Genomic DNA, 24,798 nt, shown 5'->3' with positions numbered 1-24,798 from the left:
AGCCAGTTATGTTTACTTTCTCTTAATGTGAAAAATATTAGTCATGTATAGGAAGTAACCAATCCCACAACCAATAGGATGGTAAGAATCTTTTTAGGAGTGTACTTTTATCAATTACTGAGAACATGGTCAAGAGCAGTGGTTCTTAGTCCATATATCATCTATTAAGGAGTGACTCTGTCATCTCCATACTTGTATTAATGTTAGCTATCATTTATTGAGCTGCATTAGATAATATATATGTATGATCTAATTATATATGAGTTAACTATATCATTTAATCCCAATAACCTAAGAACCTAAAACCTATTTTGGAGATAAGAAGTAGGCTATGTTAACTGGTTGAGGTGGTGGTTTTTTTTTTTTTATAAGAAAGCTAAAAGGTTTTCACATTTTTAAAGGTGGTTACATTTTAAAATAGTTGACTTTTGTCTCTCGGCCCATTAATATAAAAAAATATTTACCATCTAGCCTTTAAAAGAAAAAGTTTGCCAATCCCTATCTGGTCTAAAAGAAACTTAATTTTACATTGGTGAAAGGTATTATCATCTATAGTATTCCTTTTGCCCTTAGAATATTTCTTTGTCTTTTTATTTAAATTTCTTTATTGATTAAGGGATCACATATTTGTCCTAGAATATTTCTTAGAGGTAAGCAAAGCATACATTTTATATCAGAATCAATTGCTAATTGTTTTTTATATCAGTTTTGACTTGACAGGGCAACCGATGCTCAAGAGAAAGTGACTTGCCATTGTAAGCAGCAAAATAAATACTATAACCCTGATTTTTTTTCTCAAGTTCAACACCAAAATTAAATACTGGGACATAAAAATGCAATAATATCCTCAATTTCTTAAGAATATCAATTTAGGATTTTATAATGTGTTGAATATTTTAAAGTTCTGAAGTAATTTTACCATATGGGATTTTTCTCAGGAAGCAGTACTTTGTTAAGAACAGAACCATGAATAACAGTCAAAAAAGCTTTCTAGAAAGTCTTTATTTTTCTGTAGTTTTCCCAAATGATTTTATAAATTTCATAGTTTTTATATGCCTGATTGGGACCCATGAAATAAAGTACAATGTCCTATCCAAAGAAACAAAAGCAGCAGCATACTGAAAGGCTCTGATTAAATTGTTTTAAATTTTCAGGAGTAAGTGTGAAAATTTAAAACAATTTTATTAGGTGGTAATTTGGTAGCATTTTTCATAGAATTTTTAATGATTTATGGTTTTTCATGATGCTTTCATAGGCAACATTTCACCAAATTACAGGTTCCTAGAAGTTGTAGTACCATGACAACTTAAGTATGATAGTTTTGCTTTAAAACCAGAATCAGGCTAAATATGGCACTCCTTTTAAAGCTGAAATACATACTATATGTATAGTTGTAAAACACTGATATCCTAGACTTCCATTACTTTTAATCAAGAGTGATTATACTCTTGTTGAAAAGTAAATTTATGTATTAAATGAAGAAATTTCAGGTTTTAGTAAAAGTGAAAAAGAAAAAAAGATGCCTTTTTGATTAAGGCTTAATGGAATAGAATTTATATTTAATCAGAATGAGTAAGGACCCTTTTTTGATAATGAAAGCATGGTATCTTAACCTAGAAGAAGCCAGTGGAATTGTTAAATATTTTTCTCTTTTGTCACCTATTTACTATTGCAACCTCAACTAGGTATATAGTGCATAAATATGAAATACTTTTAAAATCCATAGTCTTTGAAAAAAAAAAAAGGAACCTATACAAAATGATCACATACTGCTAGACAGGATGTTGAAATGACTGGTGTGTAATGTTTTTTAAAGCCTCCATTTTTTGTCAACATAAATTTCCTTTATTTTACATTTCTAGAAGGATTTCATTTTGAAGTTTGATGTATCAAGCCAGTATAAAGTTTTACAATTTAGTTCTGGATTCCAAGGCATTTAAGATAAAAATGGAAATGTGAAGTTTAAGAAAATTAATTTTCTTCTTCTGTTACATCTAAGTCTTCATCCTCTTCCTCATCATCGTCTGCTTGTTGATCCTTTCTTAGTCGACAAGTGGGTACCTGTTAAAAAGCACATTTTAAAGAATTCTCACTTAAAAATATTTTTACATGCTTGGTATCTTAAAATGCCCTAAAAGAGAATGGTACATAGGACAAATATTTCAGAAAAATGTCCATAAGTAATAATTTTTAGTAATGAAAATTCCCTATGAATTACTGTATTTTAAGGTAAAAAACAGTCAAAAGATTTTTCACTTGTTATTTTTTGAATAAAAATGTGAAATTAATCATTCCAGTTGGATACCAGTACTTCAATAACAAAATACTTTCAGAAAAAAGTAGTCTCAGTATATTATGAATGTCAAAAAGTTTAGGTTAAACAATTCTTGGGTCTCAAAACAGGTATTTGAGAATGATTAAAGGGATAGCAAAAACAAGGATATTTCAATGAGGCAACTGAAAGATTAAACTTTAAAAATAGTGTGATTTAAATGGAATGAGTTGATAAACTGAATTCATCACTTAGCGTGAAGTCCTTACTATTATCACTTGGGTCATCTTGTTTCAAACCTTTCTGAGGGTGATTATACCTCCTAGGGGACATCTGGCAATGTCTGGTGACACTGTTAATTGTCAGACTGGGTGTGTGGTGTTACTAGTCTCTTGTTAGTAATGACTAGTGATGCTTAACATCTTGACAAGGCACAGACCAATACTACCCCCTCCACCACCAAGTTGTCTGGCCCCAAGAAAGTATTTTGCTCAATTTTAAATTCTGAAGGCAAGATATGAAAACACAGCTCTCTCAATTAGAAGTTGGCAAGCTATGGCCCAGTTTGTCTCTTCTTTAAAAAATAAAGTTTTATTATGGCACAGCCATTTTTTATGTTTTAAATTATTTAAAAAATATTTTTATTGATTTCAGAGAGGAAGGGAGAGAGAGAAACATCAATGATGTGCCCTTGACTGGAACTGAACCCGGAACCCTTCAGTCTGCAGGCCGATGCTCTACCCACTGAGCCAAACTGGCCAGGACCATTTTGGTTTTTTAAAATGTATTGTTTATGGTTGCTCTTAGTTGGGACAGAGGGACATAGACTATATAGCCCACAAAATCTATTTTTCTCTGTGGTCCTTTAGAGAAAAAGGTGGTTGACCTCGTCCTGTTCTACTAGTACATACCAGGTAATTTAGACTTTCTGGATATGGAAGAAATGAGAAAATTGGCACTCTGAAGATCTGTGCTTCTGGATCTATGATAATGCTCAGGAAAAGCCCTTTTTAGGTATAATTACTAATCATTATAGTGGGGCTTAAACCCTAAGCAGTTTTACTTGAGAATTTGCTCTTCTTACTATACCAGAGAACAAATTTAGATTAGCATTCTCCTGTGCTTTCCATCTTTGCTCTGAAGTGTTCTGCTTTAGAGAATATTATGTGTTATAGTATACACAGTAAAATAAGAAATAACAGAGCTGCACTTAGTGCAGTCTGACATCATTTTACCTAAGAGACAAGAAAGGGTAGTTATAGGAGGTTAGATGACTTAAGGGAAGTATTTTTAGTACTGAACAATTCCAAAGGCAGCAGCTCAAATTCTTTTAAATTATGGTTTCTAGCTCACCTGTCCTGTTCCAGATACACACTTAGCTGACAGTGATCTCTGAAGTGGTGACTTTGAATTTGCTCTTACAATATCTAAACGAGATGAATAATCTGGTGGATACAGAGAATTTCGGAAAACCTGTTGCAATGAAAGGAGATATTAAACAATGGAAATCTAGAAAGCCATGTTAAATTCTTCTTACATGTTATTTTTTAAAAGCACCCACCTCAATTCCCCGATACAAAATTTCTATTATTTATTGTACATTTAAAACAAAACGAAAATACCAAAAATATTTTAAGTTGTAAAGATGAAGGCTAAAAAAATCTATTTGGACCATATGTGATGATGAGCCCTGAAACAATCACTTGAGCTTTTCCTGGGAAAAAGTGCAAGTTCCTACCCTCAAAGAATATGCAATCCAGTTGGAAGGCTGCAAGTCCCCCCTTTGATTCTCTGCTCTGCTGGTCCTCAACTCTTACTGTTTAACTTCGCTGTAGTACAGCACATCAGAGTAAATTGGAACCACTGTAATTTATGGATTCCAGTCTCACTAGGATCGGGACTGCCATTACTTTCAGTCCTTTCTCCTTATCTGTATCTTTTCTCTTCCCCATTTCTCTAACATGTAGATCTATGGGTAAGATTACCAGATGTAATTTCTTCAACTTCCTTCCCTTTTTCCTTCACCTCATCTTTTTTTAAAAGTAAATATTCTGATTCTTTCAAAGGTGTATTTTTCCTTTGTCCAAAATTTCAAACCAAACCAACAAAAAGGCTTTATTTCTCCACAGATTCCCTCTCCAGCACACAAGTTCAAGATCAATCTTTTTCCCTCTCCTGTTTGTAGTCAACTTCAAGATACAACTTTACTCCTTAAGAAACTTCTCAAATAGTCTACTTCTCCATTCTTTTGTCAATAAACTACAATTAAGCGATCACCTTCCACTGAAATTGTTTTTGCCAAAAAACTCACTATTCTTTCGTCCTTTTCACTGACCTTGTACTGAAACTTCCATGCATGCCATTGCTACACTCCCTGTGCCAGCTACCCTATTCCTTCATATCCCTTCCACGGTAAATATTTTTAAAGGGTTTCCCTTAGGCCACTTTTCCTTTTTCTTTTGAAATATATTTTTATTGACTTCAGAGAGGGAGAGAGAGAAACATCAATGATGAGAAAGAATCATTGCCTGGCTGCCTCCTGCACGTCCCCAACTGGGGACGGAGCCTGCAACCCGGGCATGTGCCCTTGACTGGAATTGAACCCAGGACCCTTAAGTCTGAAGCTCTATCCACTGAGCCAAACTGGTCAGGGTCACTTTTCCTTTTTTGACACCTTTCTCTGAAAGATCTTATTTGCAGTGTTTAATGGCTACCCTTCAACCATTCTCTATGGACTCTCTTCTGACAGTTGTATCTGTACTCCCAGTGTCTTCTGTTCTCCTAGACCAGCAGTCAACTAGAACTTTCTGCAATGATGGAAATGCTTACTGTTTTAGGATGTCCAAAAAGGCTGCATGTGGCTTCTGAGCCTTTAATTTTAATTTAATCTTAAATAGCCACACATGCCTAATATACTGGACAGTATCTCTCTAGATTTATCTTTATAATGAAAGACATTACCACAAATTTAGTAGACTGAGCTAGAAGCTGGGCATCATTCTCAATTTCTCACCTGAGCTATTTCTGTTTTAATTTTTGACTATGCATTTTTCTTTATGGTTTACTTGGAATTGTCTTACTAAAGACCAAAATATGATTCCTATACCAAAAAATTTTGTGGCTCCTGACTACCAGAGTCCAAATGTCTTCAGTGACATCCAAGGCTTAAGATCACCCAAACCTACCCATCACTCTTCACTCTAGCCTATATACCTACATGCAGAACATGCTGTACTCTCACTTTGCAATGAATGCTGGTTTCTCATCCTGAAATTCCAGTAAAATTACTCATCTTTCAAAAGCCAAGTCAGATTCCATCTTCTGCTTTCCCCTATTCTCTAGTCAGTAGCTCCCACTGTTCACACACTCAGTATAGCTTTTATCACACTGTTTTGTAATTACATATGTCTCCACAACTAGTTTTAAGTTCCTCTAAAGCAGGGGTGGGGACCGTCTGGTCCACGGGCATATAAGGCCCACGAGATCATTTGGTCTGGCCCTGCCAAGGCATTAGGGGTGAGTTAATGAAATTGTCTGACCAAATATAGCAGGCTAGTTTTTAAGTTGTTAATTTTAAATGGCCCGTGAATGAGGTTATCAATATCCAAATGGCCCTTGGCAGAAAAAAAGAGTTCCCACCCCTGCAAGGAGCCCTGTTTTATCTGCACATTTTCCTAGCTGAAGACGGCGATGACCTGGTAAATTAGTGATGTTAACATGAACTTAATTCTGAAGTTTTTTGGGGAAAGGAGAACCAAACTAGAGGACATCTATGCATTCCTTTAACCTTTAGAGAGGTACAGAACACAAAAGGAATCAGGGAATGAAACTTAAGAGGCATGACTTGTGTTTTAGGGAAATTCAGGCATGCTAATTAGGTTATTTAGCAGGTTACCAAGGACCCAATTGTATTTTGGTGCCAGACATGGAACATTGGCATCCTGGTGTGATATAGAAACTGGATGACTTATCAACTAATATTTGGAAGGGACATATGTTTTGTTAGAACATTATTTTTTAAACTTTTCTAGCAAAATGAAGTAAAATGTAGGAAGTAGAAGACAATATACACTCCTGGGATAAAATTTTAAACCAGTTAAATATTAATCTCTTACTGCAAAACAACAGATTTATTGGCAATAATGCACTTTTCAGTATGGTCCAAGAACTCTTCTAGGAGTGAATCCCAAGATCTGAATATGCTCTGAAGTGACTACACAGAGAAAATGGGCCTGACAGTACTTTTTATGTGAAGTACAAATAAAGTAAGATGGTTTGATATAGCTAGATGCCTAACTGGAAAATGAGGTGCTGCCAGAATAAGTCATGGTGAAGCCTGGACTACCTAATAAGAATATCAATTTCTCTGTCCCTCGCTGCATATTTTCTCTACTTGATTCCAAGAAACCTTGCATTTAAAGGATACTTCCTCTTCTCAGTATTTGTTTGATATAATTTTACTTTGGTTCTATAACTCTCCCAGACTATTGTCCTCTCTTCTCCACAATTTCTGTATGGCATAATAGTAATAGTTTATACCTATAATTCATTATGCCTCAGAACCTTTGTATATCTATACCCTGTGCCTAAAAGTTGTTGCCAGGCATTCTCCTCATCCTCAAGCTTCTAATTAAATCATTTATTTGATGCTTCAGACTATTTAGAATCCTCCATCACATTTCACTCACAGCACACTGTATATTTTCTCTATGAGACTGACTGCATTACAAAATTTAGTTACAAAGTATATTTTTTTAATTGTCTTAACTCCATGGTAGATTTTTAAGTTTCTGCTTTGACAAGTTGGACCGTTTCCAACTTACAAGGCTAAATCCTCAGCACTTAGAATGGTGCCTGGCTTATATCAGGTGCTCAGTAAACAGTTGTTGAATAAACATTTTATGAGGTAAGTGCCACAAGAATCTGTTTTAGAGATGAGGATGCTGAAGTGTGGAAAAATTAACTTGCTCAACATTTTCCCATTAAACAGTGGGAGAGAGATACTAAAAAATGCACCTACTATGATGCATCTACCACACAGCCCTGAGAGCTTTAATTTTTTATGATTTGCTCCTCCCACAAGCTACCTATCTAGCTGATTAAAAACAGTGGTAAGAGAAGTTGTAAAGCAAGTGCTGTGACAAAAATATATCTTAGGACCTCTGGAATGAGGAAAATCCTGGGGTCCAAAGGACCTGAAGGAACTTTAGTGTCAGTTAAATGGCATGTCAAGGGTATTAGAAAAAGGAGAATGAAAATATTTGTAAAGGACTCCAGTCTTACAGGAAAAGTGGGGGATCAATTCTGAACCTGCTACTCGATGCAGCATTGTTTCTGCAGGAAATGGTTCGTGTCACTCATGAAGAACCACGCTTCTGGCAGTATAATGGAGAGGATAAAAAGTGTCTACTATAAGGGATTTGGATCCTAGCTATGGGAACCTCTGGAAGTTTCTTAACCTCACTGTGTCTCAGTTTTCTCATCCATAGAAAGGACAATAAGTACTTTCATCAAAGTTGATGGAAGGATTAAAGTGCATAGATCAGTAACTGGGCCAAAGTAAACACTTGCTATTTTATTCCACAAATGACAGATAAAAGCTTGATAACCTAGTTTTAAAAACATAGGACATGAAAAGTGAAAATGAAGAAACAGCTTTAGTACTTGGAAGAAATGGACACTTAGGAAGTGTCCATCTATTGACAAATAGTAAATATAAATATGATCATGTATGAGTAACAAAACAGATTTTGGCATTGGAAAACTACACGAACTAAATCCCATGTACCTTTTTCATATAATCTGGTTTTACTCTATTAAATTTCCTGGAACCAGTGGAGTAGTATAAAGCCTGTAAAAGTTAAGTCAGTAAAAAAGAAATCGGGGGAATCTTCAAAATTGTCAAATGGCAGACACTCCCAAATTCCACCACTTACTACAGAATTCTAGTTATATCTTGAGAACGCATGGCCTTTTTCACTTCTACTGTAGAGATAATACGTACAAAGTATATCTCGAATATTTTATCTATTTTAGCAAAAATACTATTGTGCCTCCCCTCCCACTCCCTTTGGAAGGTAAGAGGGTAGGACATACATAAATTCTTCAGATATGCTTATTGTAGCCAGGTTTTGATATTAAATTGCTCTAATGTTAGTTGGCCAATCAGATTTATTTGTGTTTAACTATCAATACAAAGCAAGCCATATATACTAGTATAATACACACACACATATACATATATACACATACCTGTGTTTATTTCATGGCTTACTAATGAAGTCCTAGAAAACTGGTTAGAATCCTGATTCTGCTATTTACTAGCTAAGTGTCCATGGACTAGTTATTTAAAGCCTCTAATCCTGTTTCTGTAGCTCTAAAATGAGAATAATAACAGCACCTACCTCACAGGATTAAGGAGTGAATAAGAAAATGCACATAAAGCTTTGGGTACTGTGCATGGTGTAAACACTCAGATGTTAGTTCAAATCAGTGAATGCTTTAGCACACTTAAATGACATTACCATTATATTAAAATGATGCATTATTTCATGTAATGGCTTTATTTAGATTATATTTTACTGGTATTAAGTTATCTCTTAGAACTTTACTGTGGTTAACTTGCAAAGTTAAAAATACAGAGTAAAATCATACGAGTTCAGCTATTTGGAACTGCTATGTATTCAGTACAATAACAAAATTAACAAATTAACCATTGTAGAATTCTAATTTAAGATATTTTTACCCAAATAAACTAATGGTCTCTTTTAAAAATTTCCATACTAATAGTAGTTCTAAGCTTAGATAGACAAAATCCTACCTCTAAATCTTCTTCTTCATCAATCTTTTGTATATTTTGGTAGGCAGCAGTGTAGACCTCCAAAGCTTTGCCATGAAACAGCATTTCAATGGTGATAAATTCTGAAAATATAGTCTAAAAAAACACAAAGATCTGAATTTAAACAATCATAAAAATTGCATTGTGAATGTACTGAAGTTATTCCTTACTATATAGTCTTGTCATTTTATGGAATACAGAGGTACCTTTTTTTTTTTTTTTTTTTTTTTACTACAGGGCAAATAAAAATAGTTGTAAGACCTTTTGCAGCAAAACCTTCAAATTATGCAAAATATTTCCTACCTTACCATTTACTTACCTCTTATTTTTTTAGTCAGTTCTATTTATGCCTTGTAATTGACACTTGTAATAAAAAATATTGGGTTAAATGTATGCCATTATGTACTGTTGCCACATGCCTATAAGTATTAGGTAAAGCAGCTCAGTTCTGAAGCTGGTATTTTATCAACTACAACTGATGTTTAAACAATAGAATGTTTTTTTCGACAGGAATTATATCCCACCATATTTTTTATTATATGTTACTTACATTCTCTAACAACAAAGGAATTACGTGGTAATAATGATATTTCTACTACTGATAATAGCATCATACATTTGCATAAAGCTTTTTAGCTTACAAATATATGACTTGCCCAGTGTTGCTCAATTGGAATGTTAAGGCTTGAATCTGAGTCTTCAGAAGTTATAGCTCTTGCTCATTGTACTATGTTGTTCTTGCTGGAAACAATATTTCCTTTACAAATAAACTGTGTAGGTAATCTCTATGAACATGTTGACAACTTATGACAAGGAAGATTATAAGCAAAGAGAATGAAGATGTACATGTTGATCTAAACAGAGATGAGATAATCCATAGGCAAGGAAAACTACAAACATTGTTAAATTAAGGAAGATTCATATAATTGGAAAACATCTCATGTTAATGGATTAAAATGGTAGTATTCCCCCAAATGATCTACAGATTTGATGCAATCCCTATCAGATTCCAGCTGACTTCCTATAGAAACTGACAAACTGATTCTAAAATTCATACTGAATTACAACAGGTCCAGAGTAGGCAAAACAATCTTTAAAAATACCAAAGCAGGTCCTAACTGGTTTGGCTCAGGGGATAGAGTGTCGGCCTGCAGACTGAAGGGTCCCAGGTTTGATTCTGGTCAAGGGCATATACCTTGGTTGTGGGCACATCCCCAGTTGGGGGTGTGCAGGAGGCAGCTGATAGATGTTTCATCGATGTTTCTAACTATCCCTCTCCCTTCCTCTCTGTAAAGAGTCAATAAAATACATTAAAAAAAAATACCAAAGAGGAAGAACACACACACTCTGATTTTAAAACTTAATACAAATATTGCTAATTAATCAAGATAGTATGGTACTGGCATAAGGATAGACCTATAGATCAAAGAAAGAACAAGAGTCCGGAAACAAAACCATAACAACTGATTTAAATATCTAAAAGATCAACAAGGGTGTCAAAACTATTCACTGGAGGAAGAATAGTCTCTTCAACAAATGGTATCGGGACAACTGGATAGTTACATACAAGAAAATGAAGTTTTAACCTTTAGCTCATGCCATATACAAAAATTTACTCAAATGGATCAAAGATATGAAATAAAAACTAAAATCGGTTAGAAAAAAAACAGGGATAAATCTTCATGATCTCAGATCTGGCAATGGATTCTTAGATACGACACTAAAAGCATGAGCAACAAAAGAAAAACATACATTGGACTGTCGAAAGTATATAAAACTGTAAAAACGCCCCGAGAAGTCTGTTCTGAGTTAACTTTTGCTGGTAGAATTCTGTTTAGAGATACTACTCTCTTAACTCACATTAAGTTAAAGCATTAGCATATAAATCCTATTGCAATGATATATAATAAAACAGACTAATTAAAAATAAATTATGCTTCAAGGAACACCATTAAGATAGTGAAAAGAAGCCACAAAACAGGAGAAAATAATGCAAATCATACATCTGATACAGGACTTGTATCAGATTATACAAAGTACTCTTATAACTCAATACTAGAGGCCTGGCGCATGAAATTCCTTCATGGGTATGGTCCCTAGGCCTGGCCTGTGATCAGGGCCATCTTTCCCAGCAGCCGGCCCCGCCCCCTGCCATCCCTGGGTCCCCATTTGCCTTGGGTAATTGGAGCCTGCTGGCTGGGAGAAGGGACTGAGAGGTTGGCCTGCTGCGTGCTGGGGGCAGCTCCTGCGTTGAGCGTCTGCCCCCTGGTGGTCAGTGTGCATCATAGTGACTGGTCATTCCACTGTTTGGTTGATTTGCATATTACCTTTTTATTATATAGGATAATATAAAGACAACCCAATTCAAATATGGGTGAGGAATTTGAATAGACATTTCTTCAAGGAAGATAAACTAAATGGCTAATAAACATCATCACGGAAATGTAAATCAAAACCACAGTGAAATACTATATCACACTCACTAGGATGACTTATAACCATAATAGCCAAAAGGTATAAACAACCCAAGTGTCCATCACCTGAGGAGTGGATAAGTAAAATGTGGCAATACCCATACAATGGAAGATGCAGCTGTAAAAAGGAATGAAGTACCGACACATGCTACAAATATGGATGAATCTTGAAAGCGTTATGCTAAGTAAAGGAAACTCCTACAAAAATCATGTATTTTAGGATTCCATTCTAAAATAGAATAGCCAAATTCAGACATGAGAGTAGAGGTGGTGGTTTAGGACTGGGATAGGACTGTGTGTGTGTGTGTGTGTGTGTGTGTGTGTGTGTGTGTGTGTGTGTGTGGTGGGGGACGGAGGGGGGGGATGGGCGCGGGGGCGGGGGCGAGAGCAGGTTGGTAAAAGCTAAAGTGTACTAGATTTCACTTCAAAGATGATGAAATGTGAAAATGGTCTAAAATTGAGTGGTGATGGTTGCACAGATCTGAAAATATGATAACACTCTTTGTAAATGGGTAAATTGCATGGTGTATGAAGTTTTAAAAAAGGGGTTTCTTCATGTCCTTTTTTTTTTTTTTAATTTCTTTATTGATTAAGGTATCACATATTTGTCCTCGTCCCCCTGTCCTCCTTTTTTGAGTGTGTGGTCACCAGCCTTCCCTCTTCCAGGGGCATGATACAGCAGGCAAAGAAAAATTTGGAAGCCCTTTTCTTCTCTGTGCACCCTCCACTGAGCAGGCCCTCGCTCCGTGTCCTATTTCTTCAGGAAATCCCAGGTATTAGAAACTGAGTGGGAATACTGCACTCACTCTTGCCTAGTTTGATTGCTGATGCTCAGGGAATTAAAAACACCTGTAGAGGTCATGAGCCCAAAGATCAGAGACAAATGGCCATGTGTGAAGGAAAAGTCTGCAGGCCTGAGGAACATTGGTGAGAACAAGGAATCAGATTCCCATCACGGAGGAAGCCCGTAAGTGGCAGTGGAATCAGGCATACCTCCAAGTCTCCGTTCTCACTTTTTAGGTTAAAGCCAAAATATTATATCCTGCTCCTACTCTCCCCTCTCAGTAAAGACACTTGTCTCAGGGCAGCTTCCTGAGATGCTTGTCAGGCGTAGCAATCTACCATTACACAGCAGAACGAAGACTGAATTGAGTTTTCAAAAAGGTTTTTTGGTCCTCAGGACCAAACCGGAGACCTTAGAACCTGGCCATCAGTGAAACTGAAATTCTGAAATCTTTTGACACTGGCAGGGAATTAAAGAAATTAAAGGTGCAAATGGATTTTGTTTCACAGATTGTAGAGAATGATGATATAATTAAGTGGCAGAAAATTCATATTGATAAAAACATAACTTTTTGAAAGCAGGATGTTTCTTTGTTAATAGCTGTGAAATAACAAAAATACTTGTAAATCAAATGACTTGTATTAAAGGACATAATCTGGTCATAAACAATCCTCAAATCTTTCTAAGATGCCTATGAAAAAGTCACCAAGACCTTCTGGACTCCATGATTCTCAAGGTTTCAAACTGACTGATGTGTTACAATAAATTAAGGCAATTCTTGTGACACCTTATCACGATGGATTCAAATTTAATATATTTTTTATTGATTTTTTACAGAGAGGAAGAGAGAGGGATAGAGAGTTAGAAACATCGATCAGCTGCCTCTTGCACACCCCCCACTGGGGATGTGCCCGCAACCAAGGTACATACCCTTGACCGGAATCGAACCTGGGACGCTTGAGTCTGCAGGCCGATGCTCTATCCACTGAGCCAAACCGGTTTCGGCACGATGGATTCAAATTTATATGGTTGGTTATCCTTACCTAATTTATTTATTTTAAAATGTGTAGTTATTAGAAATCTTTATGCTATAAAGATTAATAATAGTGTATTTTTATTATAATGGGAAGCACAGATTTTTAAAATATGTAATTGGTTTATAGTTCAAATTTTGTCTATATCTGCATAAGTTACTTTATACTTCTGCTTATTTTTTTTAGATAATATGGATAATGCCACCTCATTCTCATGGGGTTGCTGTAAGGATTAAAAGATAATTTATATAAAGTGCCTGGAACAGTGCCTGATACATAAAAACATAATAAATGTTCCCTTTGATTAAATAGTATTTGTGATATAATGCTGAATATCTGGTCTCTGGTTGGATGTGTAGCCCCTTTATACCATTTTTTTTCCATAAGAAAGTTAACATCTGATATATTTTTAAATGTCTTTTTCACACAGACTCGGCTAAAAAAATCAGAATAAGTTATTCTCTATAAGTCTGTTTCTGTTTCATTTTGTTCTTTACATTCCACATGTAAGTATAATCATGATATTTGATTTTTTTTCTCTTATTTCACTTAGCATAATATCTTCTAGATCTATCCAAGTTGTCACAAATAGTAAGACTTCATTCTTTTTTATGGCTTGTATTATTGCATTGTATACATTTCCCACCTCTTCTTTATCCATTCATCTATCAATGGACACTTAAGCTGCTTTTATACCTTGGCTATTGTAAATAATGCTGCAATGAACATAGGGGGTGCATATTATCTTTTTGAATTAGTGTTTTGGATCTCTTCAGATAAATACCCAGAAGCAGAATGGCTAGGTCATAAGGTAGTTTTATTTTTAATTTTTTGAGGAACCACTGGAATGTTTTCCATAGTGGCTGCACCAGTTTGCAATCCCACAAGGTGAGGACTGGGTAAAAAAGGCGGAGGTTTTAAGAAGTACAAATTGGCAGTTACAAAATAGTCATGGGGATTTAAAGTACAGCTTAGGGAATGTAGTCAATAATATAACTATACATGGTATCTGATGGGTGTAAGACTGATGAGGGGGGGAAATCACTTTGTAAGTTATATAAATGTCTAACCACTATGCTGTATACCCAAAACTAATATAAATTACCACTGAATGGCAACTGTAATTGAAAAATAAAAAATTCAGTAGTTTAAATTTTTCATAAATTTAAATAAAACATAAAGGTTAGAAAACATGTTTTTAACCTTAACAGTTACTTTATTACCTTTATATCCTTTATTTTCTGCTTTTCAAAATTGTCAATAGTTTCCTCCAGCTGACGAGTTGTTCGAGTAGCATCCATTGTAGCTCTCTGTAATTCAGTTTCTGCCTACAAAAGTATTGCCCAACAAAAGATATGAAAAAAAAAAAATCAAGTCAGAATCTATTAATTTGAGTCAATTTGTAAATACTACCATTACAGTATTGGTTTTTTTGGCATAACAGTATAAATGTCTGATAATATTTTTTGCTACATAAAATAAAATGATCTATATAAAAAGCACATGCAGAATAAATAAAGTTAAATCTGTGAAGTTACATGATTCATGATCTTAAACAAAAGAAAACAAAACTCCCTTTGTTTCTACTAAATCATTTTCCCTCCTATATCACCTTTGGATGATTTACTATAAAACAATTATCTTTTTTTTTCTACTTCTTTCATGTATTTCATGGTCTGTGCCACCCATAATATTATTTTTCTCATCATTTCTCTCCCCTTTATCCCTGTCTCCCCCCAAAACAAAGGGCTTGTGATTTGAGTATTTTCAAATTTCTAGTTTTCCAAATGCATTAAATATTTCTAATTCTGTAATATTCTAATCAGGTGGAGTAAAATATATATTACATTGAGTTTCTATTTGTATATTCATATAAGCTAACAATATTACACTGTTACTATTAGTTAATGCTTATTACATGAAATATATATACCAATAACTAATAAATTAGATGACAAGTCTAATGCTTTACTTCATATACTCATAATAAGTTCTTATATTTCCTAGATCTGTGTTGTACAATCAATGGTGGCACTAGCCATATGTGGTTCTTTACACTTAAATTTATTAAAATTAAATGAAAATTTAAAATCTGGTTTCTCAGTTACTCTAGTCACATTTCAAGAGTCAATAGCAATATATTAGCTTGTGGCTGCAATTCTGTAAAGTGCAGAACATCTCCAATCTTATCATGTGTTTCTTTTAAAAAAGCAGCTCTTTCAAGGACAACAGTTGCCCAAAAATATTTAAGAGTTTTTGTTAAACAGTAACATAGATATTTTAAAAGACAGACCAATTTTCTGATTAAGTTCTTTTTAATAGAGTTTAATTTCCTATGCTAGTATTATATTTGCTCAAAAGTGTCGCATATAATCATTTAATAGTTAATCCATGAGGAAAATTTGCATCTGCCACCATTTTTGACACATAATATTGACATTTAGCCCTTGCTTTCTTTTTCAAGAAAATGTATAAATTGAAATAAGTAAAACGGTTTACTCTAAGGATCCATCTCGACACACCATTTTATTACCCACCTGTGACTGAAATTTGTCATAAAGGAAAAAATACATTTCAAAGAGAACATTTTTTCAATAAATTAAAATCATATACTAGTACTCTTAAAAGAATTATATATTCTTACAATTATACATGAATTATAACTACATACTGATTATATACTCTTACAATTAGGTTAATTAAACAATTTCAAGATACTAACCATTTAAAAATATATTCATTTATACCTATGTGTGTGTGTGTGCACTTGCCATAGGGTGTAAAGTTTTTTAAAACCACACAAACTTTTAACTTTAATCATAACTAGTAACCAAAAACAATTCTCTATGTTACTGGGCTCGGAATTTTAAAAAATGTAACTTCATCACAGAAAATTCAAAAGTAAAATAGAGCTCCCCAGAAGATTCATCAGAATGAAAAAATTTCTTATATTTGATGCATGTTAAACTTTTACTAATGAGAGTTTCAAGCGGACTAATTTCTTAGTATTATTTGTGATTTAGGCAATTCTTTACGTGTCCTTTCTTTTGATTCACGTCTTTCCCCTTCCCACTTACTGATAGTTGCATTTTAGATTTTGGAAGGGTATATAGATTTGGCTAAAGGAGGAACAAATGGGGAAGCAGAAGCTATTGTGACATCAGTATCTTAATCTACCACCCTCAGCAACTACTCTTTATTTCTTAAAGTCTAAAAGCCTTTTATTCCAGCCTAACATCTTGCCCAAAGTTACACAGCTATTTTTAACAAAGAGGATATAGATTTGTTTCTTCTTTTTGTGGAAAATTCTTCAAAATCCTATACTGATTTGAGTAGGAAATGGTTTTGATTAAAATACGATATGACTTTATGAATACCAGTGTATCTCATGAGTGCAAAACAGCTTATAAAGGGGTGAGTCAGATTGGTGTTTTTAAATTGTGATCCAGGCAGCTTGTTCAGAAGCCACCTGGTCTTAAGGAGTGAGGAGGCAGAGCCCTAGGATTCTTCTTTACCTTACCCTCTTGTACCAGAGCTACGCCATTTTAATTTACACTACAGGCCTGGTGCATGAGCACTGGTGGGGTCCCTTGGCGTGCCCTGTGGGGATCCAGAAAGGGGCCGCTACTGCCTTGAGCATCTGCCCCCTGGTGGTCAGTGCGCGTCATAGCAACCGGTCAAACGGTCATTAGGTCGCTTAGGCTTTTATATAATAGGTATTGAACTTTAATGTGCTTCTTTTGAATGGTCTGATATATTTTAAGGGCCTATCCTGATTAATATTCTATGATGCTATGGTTGAATATATTTACATATATATTTATATCAAACACATTTATATGTAGATTGTTCTTTGTTTTCTTGTCTGAGGTTGTCAAAATCCATTGGATTCACAGATCTTTCCCAGTGAGCATAGCAATTCACCTATAGCAATAAGCTATCCAGTTGTTGCATTTTTCTCCCCATGTGAATCTGCAGACCTGTTTTATCTATGGTACAAGATTATTTCCTCCACAGCAGTGTTTAAAGAACAGCATCTAAGTCAGTAACATCTGTGTTTTAGGAATAGATTCCTTTCTCGAGGTTGAGTGTCAGTACTAATGCCTCTCACTCAATCTTGCCAACCACTCAGGATTTCAGGCGTAACATTTTTTTCTGCCTTTATGTACTCTTCTACAAACAAAACAAAATTTTGACCTCTGACTTAATTCTTAAAAACTAGTGACATCCCCTGGCCTCTGCCTTAGTCCCTGTTTGTCAGTCATACATTTTCTAGCATTCTTTGTCTGACTTACTTAAAACCCAACCTCTATTGTCTCTGGTTTGCAGATCTTAAGCCTCAAGTACTGTCTAGATGTTCCTGTCCTAGCCTCCAATGGGTAGTCCCAGCCCTGTGGCTGCCCATTTTTGTTTATTACAAGGTTGGGCATATGTACCTTTGGTCCAAAGGAAGGAGGACCAGGCAATTGGCGTAGCCCCAAATCACTGCTCAAGGGATTCCCCTCAGGAATGGAGGTGTTCTGGAACCTCAAGTGACCCCAAAGAGCCACTCCTCAGGTGGTTTCTGGCTGAGCTGGGCAGTAAAAACCTTAAGGAAGTAGGAAGGAGACATAAGAAATGGGAAAAAGAGGCAGTGGGATAAATTAGTACTTTCTATACAATTGCACCTATCCCAGACGCTGGCAATTTTCTATTCTTTTGTTTAGTCATGAACAAGGCACAATCCAGTTTAAGTAACAGTCATTCTAACAGAAGAACTTTGTTACAGTAGACACTCCTATCTAGATCACTTTGTGCCCAGCTGTGGACATCAATTATACTCTTTGAATCTCCTCAGGGTTTTGACTGGCAGTCATTAACTGGTTTCATATAGTGTTTTTGTTTTGTTTTTTAAGATAAAGGGAATTATTTTGGCAAAAAAAAAAAAAAAAAAAAAAATTTTCCTTTCCTTTTTTAAAAATAGGGCAGATAGCATTGCTAAATTATAATTAATCATAGATCTTTAATTTTATAATTAATAGTCATTATCATTTGAAAAAAATCTCAGAATCTTGTACTCTTTATAAACATTTACATGTATGTTGTTTTATTTTTGGAATATCTATTGTGAAAAACAATATAAGGGGACTGAATTCGTAGTGTATTCTCTTTAAAATTATCTAATTTTTATTGTGGAAATTCATGAATGCATATTTCTTTTCGACCATTATATTCAAACTAGAGGCCCAGTGCACGAAATTCGTGCAAGAGTAGGCTTTCGCAGCCCTGGTGGCTGCCTCGGCCCCCGCAACTGCGGCTTCATCCGGAAGGTCATCCAGATGGTCATTCTGCTGTTTGGCTGTTTGGCTGATTTGCATATTATGCTTTTATTATAGATTCTCTGCACATTTAAAAGTAGAAATGCATAATTTCCATATATATTTACTTTTGTACTGCATACCTTACAAAATGTTTTTTTAAAGATCAAAATTCAAAGGATACAATAACATGTCGGTCAGATGGGTTTCGCTGGCGTGTTCTTTCTAACTGAGTTAACTGTTTGGCTTCTCGATTCCTTGCTGTTAATGTTGCTTTGAGGTCATCCTGCAAATAGGCATTTTTTTGTTAATAATTATCTGTGACTTTAGAAATAAAATACACACACTCTGATTTAAGAATGGGAGAATGGTCTTGTTTGATCCAGGCATCATTACCACAGGAATTACTGCTGCAATATTAGTGTGTACGTCTGTATGTGACAATGCACACATATGTATTTCTTTAATATCCTCTCAAAATGACAATGACCAGATAATTTCAATGCGAAATTATAACCATGTAAACACAGATACATATACATATTCAGTATATATACATATGTATATATATATTTACACATATATAATTTTGATAGTGGTTATATATACATATTTGTCAAAATTCAATGAAGACTTAAAAACGGGAGAATTTTATTAATGTAAATTATACCTCAATAAAAGTTTATTTAAAAATTAGGACTCTGAGGATGTAATGTACAGCATGGTGACTATAGTTAATAGCACTGTATTGCATATTTGAAAGTTGCTAAGGGAATAGATCTTAAAACCCTATTCACACACACAAAAATTGTAATTATGGTGACAGATGTTAACTAGACTTACTGTGGAGATTATTTCACAATATATACAATTATCAAATCATTATGTTGTGTACGTGAAACTAATGTCAACTATACCTCAATTAAAAAATAGAATTTTGCTATACCCATTTTTAGTCTACATTTTATTACCTGCTCTAAAACAAAAGTATAAACTCATATGTATTTAGTAAAATAATTTCTGTTCATATTGTCTTCATGACTATAAATATTAAAAGTGTCCATAATAAACATAATATTGCTTTATGTTGCTACAGTGGTATACTTAGTAAGCTCACTAAAAACATCTTTTTATTCTCAGAGTTCTAGGAAATAGCTCTTCAGAGTATATAAAAATGAAACACTACATTCAATTTTATCAAAAGAACAAATTATTGGAAATCTTATACTTTTTGCTAGGATACCTAATAATAGTAGAAAAATAATGAATTTACTTACTCGTTTCAATTTTACAATGGTTCCATAAGCTTTCAATGGTTCAACTACTTTGGCTTCAAGTCTTTCAACCTATTAAAATTATAAAATATAACTGAAAAGAAACATAGAGCAAAATTTCAATTCTGAAATAAAAGCTGTGCTGTTTAACCTAAAAATAATTACTACACAAATTGAAAACATTTTCAAATTAAAATGTCACAGTTCAACTTATCTTCAGTAATCACCAGAACTGATAAGACTCAGAATCTAACCTTAAACACATTAAAAAACTGCTAAGCTGTACAGTAACCATGAAAGCAGAAAATCGTGTACTTATATGGCAAGGAAATCCCTCAGGTTTCCAAGGAGCTCATTCTTTTTTTTTTTTTTTAAATATATTTTTATTGATTTTTTACAGAGAGGAAGAGAGAGAGACAGAGAGTTAGAAACATTGATGAGAGAGAAACATCGATCAGCTGCCTCTTGCACACCCCCCTATTGGGGATGTGCCCGCAACGGAGGAATCGAACCTGGGACCCTTGAGTCCACAGGCCGACGCCCTATCCACTGAGCCAAACCGGTTTCGGCCTAAGGAGCTCATTCTTGCCATACCATCTCTGCATGACTTTTGTACCTTACAGTAAGTAGCTTTTGGGTAAGTTTTAAGGCATTCAAACATTTTAAAAAAATACAATTTTAGCCGAAACCGGTTTGGCTCAGTGGATAGAGCGTCGGTCTGCGGACTGAAAGGTCCCAGGTTCGATTCCGGTCAAGGGCATGTACATTGGTTGCGGGCACATCCCCGGTAGGGGGTGTGCAGGAGGCAGCTGGTCGATGTTTCTCTCTCACCGATGTTTCTAGCTCTCTGTCCCTCTCCTTTCCTCTCTGTAAAAAATCAATAAAATATATTAAAAAAAAAAATAAAAAAATACAATTTTAGTGATTTCAGAGAGGAAGGGAGAGGCAGAGAAAGATAGAAACATCAATGATGAGAGAGAATCACTGACTGCTACCTCCTACATACCCACCACTGGGGACTGAGCATGTGCCCTGACTCGGAATTGAACTGTGACCTCCTGGTTCATAGGTCAAGGCTCAACCACTGAGCCACACCAGCGGTAAGACATCTCAAATTTTAATACAGTTGCCAGTTTGAGTGTGTTTAGCACAGTGTTGGGTACTTTAAATATATATTCTCCAAAATGTAATAGCCCAATCTTCCAGATAAGAAAAGCAAAGCAAAGCTGAAAGATACAGCATATTGGAAACATTTAAAGCAACACAAACCTCAAAATCAAGAAAGCTTAGAGACCACTGTATTAGCTGCGATTTTTTTGGTGTTCCTGAGCTGTCAAGTGTACGGTTGATCTCTTTTATTTAGAAGTAAACACTTCTGAAACATTATAGTATTTATCACATATTGGGCAATTCTTTTTCCAATAGATTTTTAAAGAAATGGATTTTTTTTTTTAAAAAAAAGCAAGTATATATAGCATAAGAAAAATAACTTCTGGACATTAAAATTTTCTTTTTCAGGATAGGTGATACAAGCTGACATGTATTTAACTGTTTAAGAGCAACTATTACTTTTGTAGCAGGAAAAGGGCTTTTATTGCTAATACATGTTTAGATAGATAATCAGTGAGTACATTTCATATTGATTTTTCTTCAGCTCTTATAAATAAAATGTATCTGAATGTTTCATTTGAAAAGATTTTAGGAAAACAAAGAAAATCAAGTTCTCATTGAGCATTGCAATGTTAGGAATCCCAAAGTCAAAACCATGAGTATGCAGGATAGTTTAGTCTATACCATTTTGAATAATCCATACACTGATGACTCAGTGGAAGGGTTAGCCAAGGCTTTTTTCTGTTCTCCTTTTTGTCGCCTACCTTTTGTTCATTAGCACCTCCACCATTTGGTAAGCAAGGGAAATAAAAAGGAGAACAAATGTGAATCAATTCACTTTGCTATTTGATAAATAGCATAAAGGTTTTCTAGAAAGGGACATGGAAATGACTGGTTAACAAGGGATTTTGGGGTTATCTGTCAGTAGGAATTATTTCTGAAATAGTAAGCCACCAGTTATGTGTAACTGTGAGAGTTGCTTGTTTATTACAAAAGGAGTGTATGACAAAACTCAACAGTTTTCCAGAAAAGTACACCCAAACATAACTACTCAAATTTCTGTATGAATAGCAATTATAGGTTCAAAAATCATTATACTCATTTTTTTTTTTTATAATTGAAATTTCTGTTCTAGGCTTTAGAAAAAAAAAAAAGATCAAAATAACTAAGGAGAAAAGGGCCAGAGAAGCAATGGACAACTTCTGACAAGTTAACCTGTCTTGAAACCTAAATAAATATAAGTGAAAGTGCTTGTGAGGTATTAAAGGCAAAAACTGGGCTTTTGGAAGGAAAACCATTTCACCACCACAAAGTCTCACCGCTGGCTGGCATTCACGATATAAGTCAGCGCCCCTCCCTCCCCCTCAGTGACACATTGGTCAACTTCCCAGAGCAAAGAAACAGCCAAGATCTCTGGTCCGTCTGTTACTGACTGGCATGAGCATTCCCAACATCTTCCACCTCCAGACACACTTCCCACTTACCTGACCACAAGACACAAGCCATGCACCTCATCTTTCTTCCCCAACACCCCCCTCCTTGGCCAGGAGTTGGAAAAGGAAATGGGGAAAGTCAAGATTTCGAGACACCCTAAAGTTTAGTTTGAAAATGGCAAAATGAACAGGAAGCTTCCCTTTAATAGACTCACACAGCGTCACCGACGTGACAAGTCAGGTTTATCAGGAAGCGCGTGCGTTCCCCAGGGCAGATGACCAGGGGGTCCTCCTGGAGCCTCCATCCACCTACTCCGGGGCTCACGCCCAACAAGGACGCCGTGCCCTCGCCCCGTACCTCTGCTTGTCGGTAGTCCTGAAGTTTGGCAAACTCGTCGGCAAAGTTTTTCAGGCCCTGCTTTAAATTTGGGGTCTCTGTGGCGGCGTACACGTTCACCTCATTCACCAGGAGGTCCGCTTTGTCCCGCAGCCTGGCCGTTTTCCGCACGTAAGCAGCAAAAATCTGGCACAGCTCTCCGAAATGCTTCTCCACGTTGGTGACCGCATTTTGCAGCTGTCTGGTTTGAGCATCCCTAGAGAGAAAGGGGACACACAAAAAGCACATCAGTCTCAACAGGGACAAGATGGCTTCGTCTCCACGTTCATCTGATAGGCAAACACTCCCGGGGTTATTCTGCAGCTTCTCCCAGGCGGATCCCCCTTCTCTAGGTCCCCCCGGCCCCCTCCGGGCCCGGCCTCCCAGTCCCGCCGGCGTGGGCGCACGGAGAGGCCGGGCTCCCGGGGCCGCAGCGCAGCGGGTGGCGGCGGCGAGGGCAGCTCAGCCCCGACGCCCCGGCTGCCAACCGGGGCTCCCCGAATCGGGGAGGTAGGCCCCACGGCGCCGCGCGCAGGACCCCCGCCGCCGGCCGAGGCTCGAATTCGGCGCGGAGGCCCCACGGAGAGAGGATCCGTTTCCCGCACCGAGCCTCGGCGGGCGGGACCCCCCGGGGCCGCTGGGGCTCGGGCGGTTACCGGTGTTCCAAGCTGCGCCTCAGCATCTCGCCTCGCACGCCACCGAGACCCTGGACCGGGGCCCAACGACCGGATCCGACAGGGCCGGGGCATGCGCGGGGCGCGAGCTGCGGCTGCGGGAGCCCGAGAGCCCGCCCCGCGCGCCGCGCGCGTCCCTCCCCGCGTTTCCACGGCAACGCGGCGCGCGTCCCGGAAGCCCAGGCCGGAGTCGGCGGGAGCCCGGAGTGAGGTTCCCGCAGGGCGGCGGCGCGTCGAGGGCCAGAGCGGGAGCAGAGGAGGAGAATCCCTGGCCCACCCACCAGAACCGCGGAGCCGAAGGCCTGTGGGGTCCCGTCTCCTTAGGCGGCATTTAGCCTGCAGACATTTGCTCAACTCGTCCGATTCTCACTCCGAAAATGTGAGCCTCTGCCATTGGAGGGAGCAGTGCTTACCACCTCATCTTCAACTTTTCACTTGTAAGTATTTATTGAGTTCCTATTTTGTGGGGAAAAATTGTGTTGGACATTGGGAATAATTCAAAGATCCTAAGACCCCCCCCCCCCCGCCCCGGGCGCTCCCCGCCAGGAGACAGATATTTAAACGGGAACAGTACTTGGAGGTAAATAACGAACAGGAGACTTTTCTTTACCTTTAAACACCCGTGTCCTTTTGGCCCTCTCGGCCTCATCTGTGCTGCTCTTACAAGTCACACCTTTTCAACCCTGACCTCTCTCAAGAAACCTCCCCTGACGACTTGCAATTTGAAACTTGTATTTTTGGGTACCATGTACTGATAAAAGTTCGTTTTGGACAAATGTATGTCCTGAGTCCTTGGTGACCTCTCTTCTAGAACTCTAATCCTCTCATGTTACAATAAATACCTGTTCCCTCCCCGTCTACTCCTTCATCCAGTTACCTATCGAATGAATGAATGTCTGGCGTATTCCAGATACCATGCCTGGCCCTGAGCATGGAGTAGTAATCGAACATTAGAAGAGTCTTTGCTCTTATAGAACTCACAATCTCCTGCAGGAATAGGCACTTACCAAACAAATATATAATATTGCAAATGAGGTATGTGCTACTGTTTCAACTTTTGCTGCTTTGTAGACCAACACAAAGCCTTGTGGCATGCAACAATCCTTGAGCTAACTCAGGATTCTATCAGTCTGCTCAGCTGGGCCGTTTTAGTCAGCTGGCGGGTCTGCTGGTGGCTGGATGAGCTGGGATGGCCTCAAGAGGCAACAGAGGTAACATGTTAATGGGCACTT

The 24,798-nt window shown here is 36.9% G+C and overlaps 1 protein-coding gene across 1 annotated transcript; it reads right to left on the bottom strand.

Annotated features, from left to right (window-relative positions):
- Positions 1 to 983: 983 nt before the first annotated feature.
- Positions 984 to 23,675, bottom strand: CIBAR1 (CBY1 interacting BAR domain containing 1). Its single transcript, XM_008148546.3, has 9 exons — positions 23,549 to 23,675; positions 22,875 to 23,109; positions 19,977 to 20,045; positions 18,884 to 18,985; positions 15,940 to 15,945; positions 14,626 to 14,730; positions 9,093 to 9,206; positions 3,626 to 3,745; positions 984 to 2,061 (listed from the first exon to the last, which is right to left on the bottom strand). Exons 1-9 carry the CDS (start codon positions 23,572 to 23,574, stop codon positions 1,972 to 1,974), a joined length of 867 nt encoding a protein of 288 aa, XP_008146768.1. The 5' UTR covers positions 23,575 to 23,675; the 3' UTR covers positions 984 to 1,971.
- Between the last annotated feature and the right edge of the window lie 1,123 nt (positions 23,676 to 24,798).

This window comes from Eptesicus fuscus, chromosome 19, assembly GCF_027574615.1.
Source record: "Eptesicus fuscus isolate TK198812 chromosome 19, DD_ASM_mEF_20220401, whole genome shotgun sequence".
Lineage (NCBI taxonomy): Eukaryota > Metazoa > Chordata > Mammalia > Chiroptera > Vespertilionidae > Eptesicus > Eptesicus fuscus.
This window is presented reverse-complemented; position numbering and strand designations above follow the sequence as displayed.

Excerpts from the sequence above, each read along its gene's own strand:
- CIBAR1 (XM_008148546.3), bottom strand. The coding sequence starts at position 23,574 with ATGCTGAGGCGCAGCTTGGAACACCG. Across the intron at positions 3,746-9,092 it reads ATGAAGAAGAAGATTTAGAG|GTTTTCCGAAATTCTCTGTA; the intron begins GTAGGATTTTGT and ends TCATTGCAACAG. Across the intron at positions 2,062-3,625 it reads GTGTATCTGGAACAGGACAG|GTACCCACTTGTCGACTAAG; the intron begins GTGAGCTAGAAA and ends GCTTTTTAACAG.